Here is a 22,614-nt window from a genome sequence, read left to right on the forward strand (position 1 = left end):
CTTGTCATCAGACAACCATTTTTTGAAAGTAAGTATAAAATGCCAGAAGGCCAAGCACAGATAAAAAGGTGAAACATGGTTAATGAAGCTTTAGAGGCATCCACAGAGTAACTTCACTGATTTAATATTTCTGCATACAAAGACAAAGCAGTCAGTGTGAAAGAACATAAGATGGAATGAATACTTGGCAAGTAATACAGAGCAAGACTTCTAATGACATCTTCACTAAATTTCAGAGATACTGTCGTGCCTTTTAGGCCTCATAGCCTGTAGCCTGTTATTACTGAGGAAGGCTTTGAGAACAGAAAGGGTAAGAGGAAGGAACATTTACTGCAAGGTGTGTGGAAATAACCACTTACACAGGTTGGCCTTTTTTTTCCTTCCTTCAGGTTACCTTGCTGTCATAGATGTGTGTAAAAGAACGATCAAGACTGACATCTTGTTCTACAATACTGCTACCTATTGGCTAGAAGTAGCCAAAAAGTTAAAATTATTAAACTATTCTGTGGATGAAATTCTATTAGCACATGCTCTAGATCCAGGGGGAGTTAGGAGCCCATTTCCCACACATATCAATGGAAGATAAATGCTAAGTACTGTTGCTGTGGACCCGAGCTGAAACTTTTGCATACCCAGTATATCACAGCATTTAACCTCTTGAATCTAGAACATCTGCTAAGAAACTGCAGAAAAACCTGAGGATGTTTACTTTACTATTCCTTCTGGTAAGAGAGAGATGTTTTTCCTCTGTGCATCAAAAACTCTCCAGAAGTTATGCTGGGACACGGCTCAGCAGCTCTGATATAGCTGATTAGCAGCTAGATCTGACAGAAGAAATCCAGGCATACAATTCCTCAGGTAACAGAAGCCCATAAGAGAAAAGAGCCAAAGACTTCTTGTGGTAGCAGACTAGATTAGTCAATGTCTTACAGCATCCTTCCTCTTTCTTGCTCTGAAAGTTTGTCATCACAACATACAGTTGCCTTCTGTTACCACAACTGGCTGAAATTTTAAAAAATTCAAAACCTCATCTTTCCACTTATTTCTGCTCCCTGAGAGTAATGAGTTTTTTCTTCTAATTACACAGTTACTTTCTAAAATATCAGATCCTCCATGGCCTTCCAGTTTCTCTAGAGAGTGCAGGGCAGTTATACTGGTGTTTGAAAGGTATGAAAGAATGACACAGGCTTACTAAAACATGGTAGTAATTCAGGGACTGGAAGTTAAATATCTCTGTATATAAAATAATACTGCACAGCAAAATCTGTTCCACTAAATTTAGGAATTGTAAATGCATGAGTTTAATGAAAATTTATCTTCTAACTTCTCATAATTGTGACTGGGGAGGAATAGCGAATATTGTGTATGTTCAGATTGTAGAACGTAAACGTTCAACATTAAGATGTCATGTGCATAAACCCAGCTTCTATTTCTAATGAAGTATATTGCTCATTACTCCCCACGCATCAATGCTCTCTCATTTCATACTGAAAACAAGATTATGTTAAAGGATTCTGAAAATATAACAACAAAAAACTGAATTGTCTGGTCTGTGCTTTAGGTTGAGGAAACCAGAAAAAGCAATCTGAAAAAAACATTAAGCAAGTGATTTGAGAATGAGATAATCTTGAGCATCACCATCATCTGCATGAGATTACTTGGAACAAGAGCACCATCCACTGCCCACACGGCGAATGGCACAGGCACCGCCTGGAGAAAATGCCATTCCTGTCCCATTTGGGAAATGGGAATTGAACTCACTCACTCACTACATCGACACACACAGGAACTTCCACTTTAACTACAGACACTGAGTGACCAGAAACAAGCCCTTCCAATTAGCTCGTTTTTCTAATTATAGCAGGAAATATTTCTTGAACTCACAACTAGATTAACGTTTTGTGGTTTATTTGCTTTTTGAAGGAGGTTAGTGCACTGCCAGGCATGGAGAGAATCCTTGCTGGCACCTGAGGGAAGAGGCTATGGGTGCCCTCCCTCAGGTGCCAGGTACAGCTGAGGGGGAGAGACCCACGAGTCCTGCACCCAGCCAGACATGAACACCACAATCATTAATGTTTGGGATTCAGCTTGGGCCTCGTAGCCTATTCCAGTGGCTGCATTCTTTAAAATAATCACTGAATTGAAAAATCACGCAGAGAGAACAAGTCCGTCCACACGGCAGCCACCAGTCACTGCAGTCCCACCAGACGTGCCGTCCCTGAACGCAGGAAGCACACGCAGCCGCTCCAGCAGGCGCCAGCTCACTCCTCATCATCTTCCCCGGCACTGCTCACACAAACGTGGGCCACAGATTACTACTCACAGGTTGTGACTGGAAGGCTCACAGCACCCCTAACAACAATGAGATGACTAGCCCAGAGACGCCTCCATGAGGTTTCAATATTTCTGTAGATGCTTTGTTGAACAGGGACAAAAGCAACCATATGATTAAAAGCTCTGAGTCAAACAGATGAAGCCTTTCATTTACAAGTCAGAAATGCAGTATCAGTAGTAATGGACTACAGATACTTGACAGATATGTTATCTACAACGTGGTTTTTAGTCACATTCCACATACCTAATTCCAAGCTCTGGATTCTTTTCAACTACAACATCATTTTTAACATAATCTTTTTGAAGATTTTTTTTTTATCATTTAAAACTTGCAAGGCACAGAAAGGGTTCATTTCAGAGGAGAAAGTTACTATTTCTGATGAAAGCAATCCAAGGCAGCTGCATGTTCTGCACCAGCCACCTCACCTCTCCTTGAATGACAAGAGGAGGAAGATAAGGGCCTGCCTTGTTCTGCCTGTCCTAGGCATTGGAGCAGGTATTTTACATGAAGAATAATTCATTTCATTAAAGAACAGACAAATGTATAGCTACGGTCACAGTGATGAAATGGAAAAACAGAAACTAAACGAGCTCTGAGAAGGACCCATTTCATTATACTTCTGACAAGACAAAAATCATCCTCAAAGTCAGCATCTCTATTAACAGCTTCAGCAGAGAAACCAGCATCTGAATTAGTTAAGGACTGTGCTAATCTCATGTCTCCATATTCAGTCGCTCTCCAATAAGCTTGAAATGAAGATGCAAGTAAAAAAGTTTGTACCCTGTCACTGGTCCAGCAGCTGCACCTCCCCAGCCCATTTCTCTTTGGAGGGGAAGAGGAAGGGGAGGAAAATATCAGCTTTGAATGCTATCAAGTTGCATTCCTAAAGGATGCCAAAAATACCTACACAGAACACAACAGCTATCATCCACACTCTTCAGTGTAATGACTCACCAATACACTGGACATACTCTGCTGATCTATGACTTTTAGATATATTGTACACTAAATCAAAAAGGAGAAAAGTTATTATTGCTTAGTCTTTTCACACACAGTATTGACTTATTCATAAATTACTGCTTTCAAGACAGATTTGAGTAAATAAATCCCAACAGCAATTCCAACTGTCATAGAGTTGAAATGGGATAAAGAAACAATATGAACAGCATCACATCAGGTGATCCAGTGATACATGTCCACAAAATCCTGTTTAATTCTTAAAATTAACTATGCTTCAGCAAAAGTCTTTTTTTCTATTTTAGTTTTAGATTTAAAGGCCTCAACCAGATTATTTTCTCTAAATGGCTGGATTATCTAACAAGAAAATAAACAGCTCAATTTAGTTTAATAAGCATTTATCAAGAATCCAAATAAAACAAAATTGTATTTTTATATGCATCAACAAAAAATTGAGGAAAAAAGTCAAGTAAATAAGCTAGTAAATTCAATTTTTTTTGTCCAATACACTTTGTGTAATATAGATAAACACTTTGTGATCAAAACAAATAGATAAATAATATCACATTTCTAGTAGTAAAAGAGTATCTCCTAAACCACTTTTTTTTTGGGGGGGGGGGGGGGGGGGGGGAAGAGAGACGGAGGAAGAGTATGCTCTTCAGGCAAAACCAATATTTGATTTCTTGAAGTTTGCTTTAAAATAGATTCTTTAGAGGTAAGAGGGTTGATTTCAGTGCTTGTGTTACAACTTGCTCTCGACTGAGGAAGAGATTGATAAGACTTCTCAACACTTCAGAATTGTGCCAGAAATTAACACAAATTACCATGAATCAGAATCAGAAGGTAGGAAAAAAAAATAATCAAACACACCAATGACTAACTACTGCTGCAAAGGAAGTAATTAATCCATAGGCAGCTGTAGTTTAAAGTTACTTTAGGACTGCACTGTAGCGGCAACTCCATATTTTGTATTCCTAAAGGGAAGTTACATGCCAAATACTAGAAATATTATAATTCAATAAACTTCTTTCCATGTTAATTATACTTTTTAGAGAAAACATAGGCTGTCAGACTTCATTTTCTCTGTTTAATTACTTCAAAAGGGAATTTCAAATGCTTCTGCACCATTTGCATCTTAAAATTTTTATACTGACTCCTAACCCAACTCCTGTTCAGATTTACTATTTATAAATTCTGGCAGTAATTTAGATCATTAAATTTAAGCCATAAGCATCAGGTTTGTGACAACGATCAACCTTTGCTGGAATAGTTTCATATGTGAACCAATCATCACAGATTCTTCTGCCTTTGGTGAAGGAAACACAATAGGAGTCTTCTTTACAGGGCACACACTGAAGGACACATTTCAAGTGTCCACAGAAAATACACAACAAAATCTACAAAAGGATCGGTAACAAATCATGAAGATCAGATGCTATCTTCCTAAGAATTCCAAAGAAAGAAGCTGAAAAATTAAAATACAGCATCTACTCTCCAGAGCAGTAGAAAGCAGCAAATGTGGCACCTCAGCAAAGATTGTAGAGGGATCTACTGGGCTGAAGCTACAGAGCAGTAGTTCCAACATCCCAGTGAACAAAGGCATAAAAAACATAATAATGAACACCAGGAGTGAGCATGATAAATGCAATACATTGCAGAAGAGCCAGCACAGCTTGTGGGAGAAGAAAGTCTTGCCCATTACATCTATTCCCAAACTTTTTGGGAAGGCAATAAGCATACAAACAAGGAAGACAACTATTGCTAGGTAGAGCTGATCCAACACATTTTCACAGCTGCTCACCAGCAATTACTTTGTGCATGACTTTACCTCACTAAAAAAAAAAAAAAAAAAAAACACCAAAAAAAAACCAACCCACACAACAAAAAACAAACCAACACCAAAAAACTTTCTGTCAACACAAGATATTTCTAGGCAGTGGTCGCGCTAAGCTTGTAGTGTGTGTGCAGCTGGCCATGTTACTCAAGGATGAGTAACTGCAAATTAACACCCCTTACAAACATGTTTTGTAAAGACTTGACAAAAAGCAAAACTGACAAATGCTGAAAATTAATCCCAAGAAGAAAACAAAATCCAAACACGTATTTTTTTTCCTTCTGACAAACACCTAAAGATCTAAATAAAAATTTTACTGCTTGAATATTACTATTATATCATGTTATTTGGAAAACATTTGATCATATTCCAAAACCCTACACTGTACCACACTGACAAGCTGGTAAACACAATATAGACAGACAAGGTTTGTAACTGGTACAGTAACAAACCATACAGCTTAAATACAGTCAGTCTAGACGTATCTAAGTCTTTATATGCATAAAATCTCAAATATAATTTATGCACATTTTGTTTAATTTTTAAGTAGCTTCCCTACATCTGGATTCTTCCCCAGTCTCCCTCACAGCCAAATAAAATTGGAAGAGGAAACGTTATGATTAAACCAGTCATGAGATTCATGCATCGGATTTCAAGCTGCACCTTTGACTTCACATTCAACCTAAACTTCTTAATTTGGGTCTGTAGCTGCAGAAAGCAATCTGAAGAATCCCTTTGCTAATATTGTGAGACTCTTGTAATCCCAGGTGCAGTTTCGGAGAGCAGACACCCATCCAGAGCAACCCATCTTGAGTCCCACCTCCCCTTCCACAAAATCTCTTCTCACCCTGCACAGGTTCCTAGCCTTTCCCTCCACCAGCAGCTGCCCTCACCAGATGCCCCACTGAGTTACGGAGAGTATGAGCCTGCAGCTGCATGTTTGGATTCTGACAGCCCAGGGTCAGGTCACCCAAAGGCTCAGAAAAGTTTCAGTGCCAGCATGTAGGAGAGGTGGGAACATGTAGCCTGAAGAAAAGGACGGGGCAGGACTACAGCAGCACCATTTAGACCAGTTTAAACTATGGTGGAGATGCAAACCACACCCACAGCCATCCCTGCATACAGCAACGACATGGAGAATTCAGTAAACTGTCCAAGAGCAGCAGAGGAAAGCATTTAACTGTCTCATTTTAAAAAAAAAAAAAAAAAAAATCAGTTGTGCTGATTAAGTCTGTAAATCTTAAATTTGGACAAAAAGCAGCAGGGGGGAGAGAGAGTGAGAGTGCATGAGCAGGAAAGAGTGAGGGCATGTGTGTGAGAGAAAGTGAAACAAAGAAGGTTTCAGAGTGGGTTAGGCTTTAGTTAACTTATTCTAAAAAGAGCTTTCATATTTTACACTGGTAATCAAGTACTTACGAGCAAGAGATCATGACAGTAATAATTCAGAGTTACAATATAAAAAAATTAAAAGGTTACATTTATTCACTATGGAAGTTTTAAAGCTCTTAATAATCTGTGAAGAATCAATTTCAACAGGACTACTAAAATGTGTGGTTTCTACAGCTGATGTATGCAACTAACCGATAAGCTAAATTTAGAACCATGGTGTTTAGACCTTATAATGCATGAAATCGAAGGCTCTTTATTCTCCTTCACACGTCAATTTAATTTTCAGAGTCAGGCATAAATGATGAACTAAAGCAGTGAATTTCTAGCAGCCTATATAACAGACTGGTGCTTCTCTCACATTGTGCTTTGCTCCCTGCTAACCTGATGAGCAAGTAGTGCTGCAACCATCCTCTTTTCACCCAAGACCCCTGAAGTACCGATCACTGTCTTCCCATCTCCACCTGCTTTCATTCCAGAAATCTTCGATTGGTCCTACAAGTGCAGCATATCTGCTCTACTTTGGCACTGTGCAAACGGCTCTCCTTCCTTCCCTCAGCTTTGGAGGAGAAGACAAAGAGAAAGCAGCACAAAATGAGAATGCAATGCTCAGCAAGTACCAACAATTTGCTATTCCAACTGTATTGAACAGCAGCATCACCACAGCACCCATATACTAGACTAGACATCAAGATGTACAGCTGCAAAACATCATATATACTTAGAAGCCTGCATAATAGTAGGGAAAATATACCAACAATTTGAAGCAGTGGAATCACATGAAATGGAAAATAGATCTTTGTCCATTAAAAACCACATACAACTGTGCTGAGACAGAAAAAATTTATTGGTCCTTTAGATTTCCAATGATTGCTTGTATTATGTTCAGCAAATTCATTCGAATATTACAAACGATAACTTTTCTTCATTTGCAATGTTAGAGCTAGCTTAATACTCCGTGGAAATGTAAGGAATAAAAGCAAGAAAAGATAATCTTCAAATTATTAGTGAAATACATGATTTTTTTTTCCCTATTTCAGCAAAACACTTGCAAAGAACTGTGTTCTGTGCTCAGTACCCATCTTCCATGAAGACGACTCTCACATACTCACAGAAGGCACTTGAAATTCCTGGAAGTTGGGATGTCAGGAAGAGGAGAGATCAGCTATCACTTGGATAACAATATGCTCATTTTTAATAAGTGCAATATTAGTATAAATTCAAACAGCCACAAAGCATTAAGATACAAAAACTTAGCTAGACATGCTCACTAAAGGGCTGCAAAGCTGGAGTACAACAAATCCTTCGTGTCACTGCCACCATTACTCATCATCTCCACCACAGAGGAGCAGGAGCGCTTTCCTGTAGTCCCCAGATGTATCTTTCTGTTAATATAACAGACGAGTCACCATGAGTCACAACCACAGAAATGTGAAGAAAAGCACCAGCCTAGGATGACTCCAACAGATTATACATTTGTCCCACCCACAGGAAATCCACTTGGATGACTCTCCACTCAGTAATGACGCAAGGAAATTCTCTGTCTCTTATGTTAGAGCTATATTTACACAGACAGACTTTCAGAAACAACCTCCAAAAGCTTTACTAGAACTGAGCCACCCATTGCATATTAGAATGCCTTCACCTGCAAGTCAGAAAGTCCAAACACAGGAGAAGCCCAAAGCAGCCCCAAAAGCAAAAACCTTTAAATGTGCAAAGTGCACCTGCCAGCACTTAGAAAGGCCCCAGCCCTGCTCCCTGTAATTAACGGGAAGCTCTGCTACTAATTCCACAGGAGAGCTCTACGGGCCCAACTGGCAGTGTCAAAAGCAACTCCACCCAGCCTAATTAAGAGAGCATAATGTCAGGACTGATAACTGAAAATTGTAAAAAGCAGCATTTAAAAATAAAACAAAATACCCCCAAAAAATTCCTAGGACAAAAAGCATTTTGACTTTAACTTTACAGAAACAGCTGGCTCTGGATTTCCTCCTGGCTCTTTCCCTTCCTGCTCCTTCCCATCCATTCAAAGGAGATTATGATTCAAACTGATTCCACAGTGAAATGCTTTCCACTTTGAAATGGTGCAAAAAGTTCCACATCACAGTCCAAGGTTTAAACTCCAACCTCATTGTAATTCAGACTCCCAACCCCAATATTGTTCCTCTGGAGCCAGCACCCTCTCTGAAGCACTGAAAATCAGCAGGAACCCAGACAAGGAAATGAAGCAGTAACTAAAAATGGTGTATGAGTAATTGTAATTTCAGAAAACCACATCTGCTCTCCTAGTGAACACTGGAAAGAAACCTTTAGCTTTTCAGAGGAAGTGTCCCCCATCTAAATGACACTATGTGGTACTTCACAAAACTGCAGACCAACCACCAACCGCTGCTCAGAGTTGTCCACTTCTACTCACATCCACCCCTTCCCATAAAGATAAACAGTGCAAACAATGACATCTCAATCACCCCCGTTTTCCCTGATAACAGAATGGTAGTTTTACCTGAATCATTTGATGCAATGATTTTGCAAAATTCTTTCTGAATTCTTGTCTAATATCCAACAGATCAATTTCACTTCTTGAAACCATGACTCTTATCAGGGTATCATCATCAGTGCCAGCCCCCTAAAGAGAAGAGTTTAAATAATATTAAAATATGAGTTTGTTCTGGACAGATGCTCTAACAAAACCACAAATACAAACAACCACGGTGCAACATGGAAGCACCAAGTGCAACAAGTGGTGTCTCAAAACACTCCTGCATTACATTTCTACTCCAAAACAGAGAATATTTGGGACAGTATTACAAGACATTCACACTGCAATGTGGAGAACACAGGACCAACCATGCAAGGTGCTCTAGTCCCTGGACTTCTGTGAAGTGCCATATGGTCAGACCTCTTATTTCATGTTTCATCTCACAGGCCTCAACTGTGAATGCCCATACAAATTCAAAATAATCCAGTTCCAAGATTACACAGTAGTATAGCTGATCACCACAATCAGAATCACATGCAATTCACCCTTTCAATGTAGTCTGAGACTGCAGAATTGCAGTCAGTTCTGGAACTGGGTACATAAATCCTAACAACGACTAATACAAAGCATGTAACATCGTACAGCAAGACAAAGGCAGAGCAACTCATTTCACAAATTATCCAGCTGTTTATTACGAAGGCAAACTTCATAAACCTCTTCCAACCACGCAATCATGCTCCACTCTTTTGTTCATCTTTATTGCTTTAAACATTTTAAGTTCCTGTGCTGGCAGGCTGTGCCAGACTAACATCCTGACCCCTCCTGCCCAGACAAGTCAGACTCCACACAAGCTGAAGCAATACAAGTTTTCACATGCTGACCTGCTAATGCACCTCAGGAAAGGACTTGGCAGAGCCCCCACGATCATCTTCAGCCTAACGTCCAGGGTCACTCAATCCTTCGACTGGGTGCAATATTCTCGGATTACATCTAAAAATGCCCTAAAGCTGCTCAGAAGTTATGCCATGAGTCCGGTGGTTTCTGAGTAGGATTTGACATTAGAATCCAGTAAAAGCCAGGCTCTGCCCCACCTAATCATGAAAGCAAACCTTGCTCATTGTATAACTTTGTCATGCCAAACTGATAAATTAGAATTACAAACTCTTCTGTCAAAGTAATAATTGATGAAGATCTTCTGAAGTGCTTAATGATTTTTACTTATATTTTTTTTAAAAATTGGGGATCTCACCAGCAGCATTAACCAGGCCCCTCATAATAGAAGCACATACAAATCTAAAACCTACAGGAAAAGATTTTTCTATCGCATTCTTTAAAAAATAAAAATTAATAAATAGATAAACAATAGAAGAGTAATCCTCTTCATACAGCTCAGCATACTGGTGTAATATTTTGTATTTTCCACCTGAACCTTATTTTACACTGGTATCTATAAAACCAGTAAAGCAGCTTTTAAAAATTAAGCTATCATTTCAGCTCTTCACTAATTCTCATGCTGACACCTCATCAACACAACCATCTGGTGACAAACATAGTTCAGTACTTTTCAGTAAGAGGAAGGGAGAAATTCTTCAGGGAAGCTGATAACTTGCCTGAAAACAATAGACTACCTACCTCGGTTTTAATTAATATTAGCCACTGTGAGTTAAAAATACAGTTTCCCCTGCTTATCTCTTCCCATCCAAGAGAAGGCAAAGCCAACAAACACAGCTGTGTCGCTGATGGGATTGCCCTGCAGAAATCTTTTGTAGCTGTTTAAGCCTCTTTCCTTTTTCTCTGATGAGTTTCTTTTCCTTCTCAAAATGGGATGGATAGTCATCAAAATGTGTTTCAAAGCTAACTACACCTTCAGTCTGTAAATACTCATCTCCAAAACAAAGAGCACTAAATCTGCACAATCTACAATTTAGTTTTTGGTCATCTTTACTTCCTCCACCACCTAAAGACACCATAATCTTTATTTAGCTGAAGGTGCCCAGTGAATCTAGCCAGACATTTTCCAATGTAACAAGACCAACTCCAAAAACAGCAGATGAGACTGATGTTTCCTGTAAAACATTTATGGTCTGACAAACTTACGATGAACTCGAAGCAAAGCTTATGAATCGTTTGTATCCTCTCCCAGATCTGCATTCCCCAAACCTTTTGCAGATGCTTAGTGATACAGTATCCTGTTGGCATTTACAGTGAAAGAACAAATGAAGAACAAGCCAAAGGGAGAGGAATTGTAGCTGGGGGAGATGGGAAGTGACATATGGAAAACACGTACATACCTTCATGGAATAATACAGAGTCTCAGCAAAATAAGCAGGCACACTTCGGATGCATTTCACTGAAAAAAGGCAAAGGATTAAATTACTGATTGTTATTCAATACAGGACAATCTTTCACTGTCAAGACAAGGCGTGTGTTACTGGATCATTCTCTCCAGTGTGGACAATTAAATATACAGCTGTCAGCTAGTCTGATCCTCTGCTAAATCTCTGAGTTCTACGAGTTAGAATTCACCATGTATTTCTAACAGAGGCTTTGCTAGTCAAATTCTACTCCCAGTTACAAATCTATTACGACATTGTCCTAAATGAGATGCCAGGAATACAAACGAAGGCAGAGTTTTGTCTTACTTTCTGATAGAGATGCACATGACTGAACAGAACACAGTTCATCACCACGCCCTGGCTCACTTCTCCCCTAGCCCTCCATCTATTAAAGGAAGAATAAAGGCCTACTCTCTAGATACAACAAGAGATCCCAGGTGATTAACTTCAAAAAGGAACCATGTTTTCATGCCACTTCCTATAATAACTGCAATTTAAGAAGGCCTGGGAGTAAATGAAGAAGGCCAGTCTAGATCTGTTAAGACTTAATTACCAACAGCCAAAAGCAGCTTCTCCAAATCACCAGAGGTTTCACGGTCAATGGTCTCTTCAATTTGAAAGCCGGAAATAGTCATGTATTTGTCAAACACTGCAAAACAGAAAGTCTGCTTAGTCACAGGTATAGCCAGCATTTCTCCCAGTATCCTCCTCAGTACAGGTTAATGCCATCTGTACCTCATTATTCACAGTTCAAATGCTATCATCCACTCTTCTCCCCTCTGTCCTATTTTAAATACCTATTTCCTCCCAAACTGCTACTATACAACACACTCCCGCACCTGGGGAGGAACAACCCCAGGCACCAGGACATGCTGGGGGTCAACCAGCTGGAAAGCAACTTTGCAGAAAAGGAGCTGGGGGTCCTGGGGTGGACACCAAGCTGAACGTGAGGCACCAACGTGGCAAAGGCGGCGAATGGTGTCCTGGGCTGCACTAGGAGGAGTGTCACCAGCAAGTCAAGGGAGGTGACCCTTGCCCTCTACTCAGCACTGGTGAGGCCACCCCTGGAGCGCAAGGTCCAGTTCTGGCCTCCCCAGTACAAAGGAGATATGGAGCAACTGAAGGGCGACTGAGATGATTAAGGGACTGGAGCACCTCTCCTATGAGGAGAGGCTGAGAGAGCTGGGACTGTTCAGCCTGGAAAAAAGAAGGCTCAAGGGGGCATCTCATCAATGTGTACAAATAGTTGAAGGGAGGGTGTAAACAAGATGAACCCAGGCTCTTTTCAGTGGAGCCCAGTGGCAGGACAAGAGGCAATGGGCACAGGAGGTTCCATCTGAACATCAGGAAACACTTTTTCCCTGGGCAGGTGACTCAGTACTGGCACAGGTTGCCCACAGGTTGTGGAGTGTTGGGAGATAGCCCTGGGCAGCCTGCTCTAGGTAGCCCTGCTCAAGCAGGGTTGGACAAGATGACCTCCAGAGGTCCCTTCCAACCTCAACCATTCTATGATTCTGTGAACAAATCCAGTGAAAGGGTGCAGAGAGAAGTGGGAAAGTTTTAGGAAGTTCTAAGCAATTTTCCCAGGATGCAACTATAATTTAGCCTGAATCTAAGATCTTGTCTACACTGGGCTACTACATTAAATTAACTTCACACAAACTGTCCTACTGTCAGTCTATTCAAGTCTGTGTTCATCAATATCCATAAGACCCAAGTTTTCTATGAAATCTTACATTTCTATCATGCTAAGTAAATGTTGGGTGCATCAAAACAAACTTTAGGATTACTTTAATGCAAATAATGGTAAAAAACTAAACAGTAAATTCACAAATCAAATTACCTTTGAAAATCCAGATGAATCCAAAGATTCAAAAGGAAGAACAAAAAGATTGGAGAACCAAAGCAAAACTTACTGGTCAGTATTTCCAATGGCCTAAACAGCTTTGTAAAATAGACTTATGAACAAGTAAGGAGCAGGGGAAAAAAAAATATTGTCTCTTCATTAACAGTTAATAAAGTATGCACCTATAAAAGGGTTGATCTTTTCAGGGCTGGATCTCCATCAGATTATGACGACTCATAACAGACGCCAGCATCCCTTCTATTGCCATGACCTCTCTCAAAAGGGGAAAAAAAAAAAATTAAGCATCTAGAAAGAAACACCCCAGCTGTCCCTCAGATCTACTGCACCACTCCTTCAAGCAGGAGATCACCACTGCTTGGGGAAAGCTGAATTACAGGAAACAAAATTAAATGTATTAAGTAGAGGGAAGAGGTGATTAAAGATTTCTGGGCTTGACAAATGTGAGACCAGAAACAAGTTTTCTACTATTTCTACCGCCAGCTGCGTAATACTGAGACTTCAGGCAGAAGTTTTCAAGCACACATGAACCATACTACCTACCCCTCCGTAAATGGGAAACACTTCGAGTTCCCAAGATAGTGATGAACTTTTCTTCATCTGTTCCCCATTTCAGCTCCCCAGCTCTGAACAAAACCTGTTGTAAATTCAAGAGATCAAAACAGCAGCATTTGTCTTGTGTCCACACACATTGTTGAAAAGATCTATTTGTCTCACTCTAAGGAGCATTAAACTTACTAATAAGCTATAGTTGGAGTGGAGGAAAAAAAAAAAAAATTGCCAAGTACTGAACTGACCTTAGAAAGAAATAAATGATAAATTCTGAAATCGACTGTGAAAGCATTTACATGAGTAACACTGCTTAAGACTCTAAAACTAACTGTGTGCAGAGCCCCTTTCATAAGCCTGAAATTTTCTGAAACTGTGATAATACAGGACATAAAATCCATTCCTAATAATGCTTCTTCTGCCTTTCCCCCTGCCCCCTTTTTCAAATCAGACTAGCAAAACTTTATTACATGATGACTCATATCAATGGGAGAACCATGCTAACTTGGCCCAGGAGGAACTTCCAGGAGGGGAAGATGGATTTAGAAGCTCTCAGAAACAGGATTTGAAGGCTGTTAAAGTCTTAGCGATATGAAACCAGATTTTAATCATTTAATCATTTTAGCACATTCATTGCTTTTCAGGCAAGTCTTTCTTCAATGAAGACAATGAAGGCAATTAGCAGCATTTAGGAAAGTAAAGCACTTCTAGAAGTTGGAATAAGCAAGAAAAGAAGGAAAATGAGAAAGAAAAAAAAATTCAGAAAATTAAATTCCTGACACTCAGAAGCTTTTTTCCAAATCATGTGCTAAACACCATGTAAAGAGAAAGGTTTGTACATATCGTAGTATATAGTATTTTTTATCCCTCCTCACTGAGCAGAGGACAGGCAAACAGGTTACCACCTATATTCAAGCAATCAAATATTTCTTAGAAAAAAACCCACAAACAAATCTGCTGCATAGCAATGCTGTTGGCCATCTGTCTGTCCAGACTGTAAAACCTGGATGGGATGTTAATGATTTCCTATTTATGTTTGTCCCACAATCCTATTCAAAACACATCTGTGACTGCTGCATGCTCTTTTTAATATTAATGGTACAGAGTACAAAACAGTGGGGTAAACAAAAAGCACTATTAAGCCACTGCAAGGATATTTAGTTCAAATAATACATGCTAAGCTCTCCAAATGAATACCAGAACTCTCCATCCAGTAGTAAATGTGAAGTCCCAGCACAGCATTTAAAAACTCCAGGAATGCATTTCTTTAGAGATACTAAAAGTTGTGAATGGCATTTTGTGTGAGCTGTAAGTTTTTACCTGCCTTGACGCTGTGCAATACCCAAAATGTATGTCAATTGTATAACTTTTAAAAAGTGATATTCACAAAATCTCTTCCAAAAAGTTCAACTTTCTCCTTCAGGCATTCTCAGAAAAGTCTTGCAAGTTCGTTGCATATTCATACTATCTCACAGCATGAATGCCCATTCCCCAACTGCTTTGAATTAATGTTTAGTAATCACAGACCCCCAAAAAAATAAAAAACACCACTGAGCAACGAGGTTGCCCTCTAACGTATCAAATCCTTCCCAGAGTATCACATTAATAAAGAGAAACATTGAGAAGCCAAAAATAGTCTTACATTTGCACAGTCACATACCTCAACTCTGACCATTTGTACCTGGCAATAATAATTAGTAAATTCTCTGGATCTGTTCCAGCTATGTTAGATGTTGAACGTAAAGATATCAATAAAGAGAAATGCGACAGAACACTTCTATGTTTGGGTCCCAGTTCAAGCCAAACGTACATAACAAACCACAGAAGCCATTTAGAAAACCAGGACTTTTTCAACATTTATGTATGGTGCCTCCTAAATTTAGATGCTCATTTAAGCTCAATTAAAGAGGCCAGAAGGAATCTACTGACCTACCAAGGCCTGTGGTTTATGGGTCTCCTCAATTACGTAAGCCCAACTAAAGGCAAGACTGACACAATTTCATGAAACAGTCTAGTTCAGGATTCAAACATTTGCCTCACTAATGTTCAAGCTCAAATTTCCACAGGATTAATTTCAGTAGCAGGAAGACAATGCTTTCTGAATTTACATAACAAAGGATAGGTCTGTGCCAGTAAAATACATTGTGCCAGTCTGTCTCTCCATCTTGCCCTGCTATCAGGAGAATGTTTTCTTGATCTGGTATTCTGCTTTTTGTCTTTGTCACCTTGAACAATCCATATATTTTCTTTCATCTCAACTGACAATTTATGAGAGGAAAAATGTCTAGCCCAGAGTTATCTGAAATAACCAAGAAGAAACATGCATTAAATGAGTTCTGTAATCAAATCGCTGAAATATTGACCATCACTACAACTAAGAACAAAGCCAACAGCACCCAGCAAGAGACTGCATCAAGGACATCAATTAAGTGCTGGTATTCCTTTTCCTGTCCTAGAGTACAGGTTAGCATCAGTGACAAAGTCATGGACAATACTTGCAAAGGGCAATACATGAGTTTCTAGAAACCCTTTAGAGGCAATACTTAGACTGTCATCTGGTTAAAGTAAAGCAGAATATTTAGTATATTTTCTCTTTTTAGTATTTCATCCTCTATGGAGGCATCCCTCATCAAATAGCATTAACATTTCACTAGGACACGTATATGACCCATGATAGGCAAGGACTGAATTCAGAGAAAAGTTCAAGTCAGATATTATGGAATGAACCATTAGTATCTCTTGAGTTTTCCAGCAGTGGGTGTCTCAGCATCACAAAGCCTCAGCAATCATGACTTTCTGTTTCCAGTGATCTAATCACTGTTCCATTCAGACACCTCATTAAATATTAAGCAAAACAAGACATGCTCTACACTGAAACATAAAAGTGCCAAAAATCTTGATCCCACTGTTTCAGGTTTTGACACTTCTTTTGTCCAGAATGTATAAAAGCACAGGAAAACACACACACATAGAAAACCTTATCAATTTCTCTCTCACATTTGAATTCTAGACGAATACACTCTTTGCAAGATAACTTATAGAAACGTCCCAAAAATGAAGTCATTCACCCACCTGAGCATCCTGCTCAACAAGACCCTCATCAACTCTGCCATCGGGATCTCTATTCGCCTAAAGAGAATTTTTACAAGTTGTTAAACTGAAGAATCATATTTGAATCAAAAAACAACTTATCTGTTATATTGAGCCTGTAAGAGTTACTGCAAGAAGTCAACCCCTAATGCATCTTCTCCAAAATCACCTTATTTTTCCCCTCTGCTTGCATGTGTCTTTATGAAATAAACATTCTCCTCTCCTACTGCCTTCAAAAGCCCACGCAGCAGGCATTCTGCTATACCCACAAGCATCACAGAAGTTCTTCAATTCAGTGATGTGGAAATGACCCATAACAGAGCTCAACACTGACCCTGCAAGTCAGGGAAGTGACTCAGTTTCAGAACTAGTCCTGCCTATCATCACCAGGTCTACCTAGAATCTCAGCTTAGTAAGCAGAGAGTGACAAGTGTACATCGACAGGAACACAGAAGTGAAAATCATACACACATGCCTGCACACAAAGAGATACTGACCTGCAGCAGGACCACCAGCAGTCTCTGAAAATAGCCTGATGTTTCTCCTGTGATCTTATCCTCCAAGTTGGCCTCGTACTCTGTAAAAGAGCAATACCCTTTCACCACCTTACAGCCTTCCTCACTATTTTGAGGAGAAAGCAAGGAAAAGCTAAAAGTTACTTTGACTCCCAGGTTGTAGAATCATTTATCAGAAACAGCTTTAACAACTAAGACATATTCTGCTTTCGCTTACAGCCTAACCTTGTTGTAAAAGAAGTGAAGAGATAGCATCTCACACCTAGTATCAGGAGCAGATTACTCAAAATATTTTGAAATACAAGGTGACATGCATAGATTCTGCTCTTTAAGGAACTAAAGACTATACAGATCTGGAACTACACTAAAATATGGCAGTCTCACAACTGTACAACTGTGAGCCCAGAAAAGTCTAGTACTAATAAATTTTGTCCTTGGAGACTGTAAGTTTTCCCTCATATTAAGACATGAGAATTTTTGTGTGGCAGGAATCTGCATAGAAGTAAAAGTAATGTGTTGAATTAAACACTGCTGTAAAAAAAACAACCCACAATGACAGGGTAAAAGCACATATTCCTGTGGACAACCAAAATGCTGCATCTGCTTTAGCTCAAATGCATTTGAACAGAGCACTGAGCAAATGGAAAAAAAAATCACTTCTGTTTTTTATGTGATACCAGTTTTCTAGTTTCCAATTACTAAAAATCTCCTCTCAGTCAAAAGGAGGAAAATAATGGGTGAAAGAAAGAAATACATTTGAATGAATTGTAAATATAAAGCACAAAATGCCATAACCTGCATACATAGCCCTGAAATAAAAACTATTTTAGTTTACAATCCAAACTCTGTTTCTTTCAATATGAAATTTTGCAACACAGCAGAATGAAATCCCACTTACTGGACACATCCATCAATTCACAGACAGACCTTATTTGAAAGATGAGCTAAAATTATATTAAGAGAACTGAATGGAGACCGTAGAACTTTATTTTATACAGAACTTTACCTTGCAGATAAACCTGTTTAATATTCCGCATTTCCTCAGGTGTTCTGGAGGCAAGAATTTCAGTCAACACTTTCTCATTGGTTCCTGCTCCCTGCAGGGGTGCAAGTATAAATCAGTTGATTAAATAACAAAAGGAAAACAAGAATTCCCTTTGACAATCAAAAGCAAGCATCAGCTTATACACTCGGACCAAATAAAGAAAAATTACTTTCTTCTTTCTGGTATATTGTGGGGTTTTAGAAAGAATATCTTCCTGTTCCAGCTTCCCAACACTCAACAGAGGCTCAGAGCTGCAGGATTCCGATGAGCCCTTCCATGTTCAAGCACACACAGATATTCCTCAGTTTTTCACTATTACAGTCAATGACATCAAGGTAAGTGAACGGAGTAAAAGTTTCTATCTTTGCTCTAGTTCATATACTGTCTTTCATCAACTAGTACACAGACAAACACAGAGCCACCCAGCAATGTTCTTTACCCTTCTATGAATTGTGCTATGTTAAATCCACTCTCTCTTCCACTGCAAACACATGTATTTTACAGCAGAATTGTTAACCCAGATAGTTTAAGCTGCTGCACTCTAATTACATCAGGCATGACAGGCACTCTTCACTTTTACAAGGATAAAATTTACAAAAGCCAAGTCAGTATCTTGTTTCCACAAGTCTGAGTCTACTTTGCCTGTAAGAATAAGCCATTGCTCTTTACACTTCCAAAGGATTAATTTCACAAAAACAACACTGAAATACAATACTGTGTATTTTTGCTTCAGCGTGTTATTTACAACCTTTCCTGTAAGGAAAATCTGAATACTAACTGCACACAAAGATATCCAAAATAGAAATCTGCCAGGTTACATGTAACCATTTTCAAAATACAGATTGCTTCAAGAGCAAGCTTACTCAACAAGACAGGCAGGCACAGTTATATTAGTTCTAATCTAGGTAGCAGCAGTGAAAATTGATAGGACAGTCTTCAGCACAGACTTAACACTCTTAGCCAAGTTATTATCTTGCACTGAAGTCTCTGCTATCGCATGTTGTTTACTGTTGTTATCCACCTAAGCTGAACTGCAGCTAGTATCAACATCTTTTCCTATGCACATTCTCTGAAATCCTATGATCTTGTGTTTAATATCATTTTTTGTGACAAGAACAAAACCACTCTTGTTTCACTATCTCTATTTTCCCTCCTACACCCAACTGTTCTGTCATTTCCCTGTCAGTCTTTGACTCCTAAGTCAACAAGAGGAGCTTGGGAATACATTTTTTCCTTTTAGTCAACAAGGCCTTTATCAGTTTCTTTGTCAGGTGCCATCTCCCCTTCCCCCACTGCATATAAAGACATTACAGAAAATTTCCAGGATTAAAGTTTCTGTTGTCTGAGATACTATTTGCTGGGTCATGGGTTCATGAGCACTAGCTTGCACAGTTGACTAAAGCCTACATATTAACCAGTTGGTCATCAAGGATCTTGGGAGTTTATGTCTAAGTGTCACCCAACCAAGCACTATCTGGCACTAGTCAAGTTCAATGTCCTTTACTTTAATCAACAGATTCTGTGACTAATCCAAGGACATCCGATTCCTGAATTTCCACAGGCTGATGATATCAGACAGGGGTGACAGAGGAAAAAAAAAATAAAATTGAACCACATGGAAGAAAACACACTAAAATATCTACACATACAGATTGTAAATTGTTTGTTTACCTAGCCTTCCCAGAAGGGCATTAAATGCATTGAGCTAAAGAGAAATGCTAGAAAGGTAGCACTGACAGGGCTATCAACTCTTCCCTCTGTATTACTGGAGGCAGCTTTTAGAACACATTCAGTAACACAGATAATACCCGCTCATAATTTTGGTGGACACCAGTTTTCACAAGTATGCTAGCCCATCAATTCTGGAGTTGCACTGTAATCCATCAGGAGCAGAACACTCTCTAGCTTAAATAACAGTCAAGAACAGACATACAAATAAGATCACACTTTAATGAAATGCCTTGAACTAATTTGCAGCCTATGTGTATAGCTGTATAGCTATAAAACCTAGGCTGCTCACAAGCAGAAGAATCTAGCGTCCACTGGACTTCAGCAATGCATTTTAGCAGCAAAAAGAATTTAAAAGCAACACGCATATCTACTCGTATTTAAGTCAGAAGGAACAAGTCTTATGCTACGTAGATTTTAATCTGTATCTACAGGAACACTGTGCTCTTAAGATTACAGTGTTTCTCATGAAAATAATTTCACATAAAACATTATACAGACTAGATTTCTAAACTGCCTCTAATGAGTTATTAGGATGAATAAGAAACCAGGCAAAACCATAGCATTAGCAATCATACTAGGTGTTAGCATAACATTCCTAATTTAAAAAAAAAAGGGTACTTCTATTAGCATTCCCCTTACCAACTGAAAGTTCATTCCTAAAACCCAACAAAAGAGCAACAAACATTTCATATAATATATTCCCTTCCCCTACTCCTCTTACCTTGATAGCATGCTTCAGTGCATGAGCATCAAAAATATATGTTGGTCTCATCAAAGATACCATCAGTGTTTCAAATTTGCCGGTTAGTTCTGATTTCAGGTCATCTACAAGATCCTAATGCAGAACAAACAGTGCTGTAATCAACAAGGACTAACCATTTTAAACGGATGCATGTGTTGTGTATCTGCAAGCTAGAAGACTTTGGAGACACATCAAGAAGCTCAAGGGACAGGGCTCTTTTTGTTTTAATTGGTACCTGAACTAAAACAAATGTAGCCAAATAAGGCAGAAGAAAAGGATACATGAGCATTTGGAAAACCTGAAACATACTGTGATTTTTTTTTTCAATATAGAAATTCTTTAAACCCCAGTTGTTCACTGCACTTGCTATTTGAAACAAAGGTTACCCAGCCAGAATATTAAAGGATCCAACAATGTTGGAAGAAAGAAACAAGCTGTCTTTGCTTTCAACTCACTTATGGTTTTGTTCTCTCCTACTACAGTATTAGGCTGCTTTATTTCTGTCGCATTTTCTAGCTCTAAAATATTCTTTTCCTGCTATCACCTTACACTGCAGACCGAGCATCAAAATATTTGATAACTCCTTCCATACCAAGAGTGAGGTCAGTACTAGAAGCATACTAACAGGAAACTATAGAGCTTTTGCACAAAAATCCGTCTAAGGCATATTGGACCAAAATACAGAAAAAGGAAGTAATTTCTAATCTAAAAGGAAGACTCTAATCTAGCTAGCAGGGTGGGGGAGAGATGAAGGCAGAAGCAAAACTAGATTTTCTTCGAAGGAATCTTTTACAGGGAGCATGATAAATGTGCCTCACAGTTTTAAGTAATCACCATAGGCCACACTCAATTCATTTCTAGAGGTATTTTTCTTCTTCTCACCCTGCCAAATAAGGTTTTAAAGGCAGATGCAATTTCTTGACGCTGAGCATTGTTTCTGCTGGTAAGGATCTTCAGAACAGTTTCTTCATCAGTCCCTGAAGTTAGAAAGAACAAAGAGTTACAAACACTCTCTAAAAAACAAACAGCAGTGGCACAAACTCCAAAGGGAATGAAACATGCTTTGAAAATAACAGCCTACCGACAAACAGCAAAAGCATTTAAATAACAAATGTCACCATACCCCAAACTGAGCCACCAGGTTTGGTGTTCTGCTGTTGCAAAAATATGACTGGAGGACCTATGTGTTGTTTGTTCTCCATCAGTGCTCTGTTCCAGACACTGCTCCCAGCACCCCAGGTATCAGCTATAACATTCAGTCACAGTCTGTATTCTACACAGGAGCCTTGCCTTTGGGCTCACCAAGGGATTTACTTTAGGAGAAACAATCTGCCGACTCCCAGCAAAAATCGGTCCAGTAACCCCAAATACCCCAGAGTACAGAAGTGTGGAGCTATTATCCATTTTATATACGATAGCTTGCAAGGTAGCCCTCACAGCACAGCATCTTACTAGCCCTACTGAATTTGGCAATAAGCTGAGGTGTATCACATTTCCCTTCTTCCCTTCATCCTGCTTCCTCCCGCAGAGGCAGCTTCAAAAAAAGTAGCAAGTTAGGATTTGTTCTCACAGGGACATTTTGGGGCAGAAAGCAATAGCGTGAGTTTACAGACCACTTGCTAGTCTACATTCATGCTGTGTGCTTGTATTCTTTGTTCAGAGCAACTGTACCGTGCTTACGCACTTCCAGACTGAGGGGGCTGTTGCACATTTTTCAAGCACAGAGCTTCTACTATGCTGTCGTAACTCTC

The 22,614-nt window shown here is 39.3% G+C and overlaps 1 protein-coding gene across 2 annotated transcripts in view; it reads right to left on the minus strand.

The window, feature by feature from the left end:
- Positions 1–7,341: 7,341 nt before the first annotated feature.
- The window catches only part of ANXA5 (annexin A5), a 51,094-nt gene continuing 35,821 nt past the window's right edge, over positions 7,342–22,614 (minus strand). For both annotated transcript variants that reach the window (XM_074867238.1, XM_074867239.1), the window contains 10 exons: positions 21,746–21,840; positions 20,843–20,956; positions 18,352–18,442; positions 17,328–17,407; positions 16,813–16,869; positions 13,735–13,828; positions 11,881–11,976; positions 11,283–11,341; positions 9,016–9,138; positions 7,342–7,897 (listed from right to left, as the gene is read on the minus strand). In XM_074867238.1, coding sequence (XP_074723339.1) covers positions 7,835–7,897; positions 9,016–9,138; positions 11,283–11,341; positions 11,881–11,976; positions 13,735–13,828; positions 16,813–16,869; positions 17,328–17,407; positions 18,352–18,442; positions 20,843–20,956; positions 21,746–21,840 — 872 coding nt within the window. In that variant the 3' untranslated portion in view covers positions 7,342–7,834. The remainder of the gene's footprint in view (positions 7,898–9,015; positions 9,139–11,282; positions 11,342–11,880; positions 11,977–13,734; positions 13,829–16,812; positions 16,870–17,327; positions 17,408–18,351; positions 18,443–20,842; positions 20,957–21,745; positions 21,841–22,614) is intronic.

Source organism: Strix uralensis, chromosome 4, assembly GCF_047716275.1.
Source record: "Strix uralensis isolate ZFMK-TIS-50842 chromosome 4, bStrUra1, whole genome shotgun sequence".
Taxonomy (NCBI): Eukaryota; Metazoa; Chordata; class Aves; order Strigiformes; family Strigidae; genus Strix; species Strix uralensis.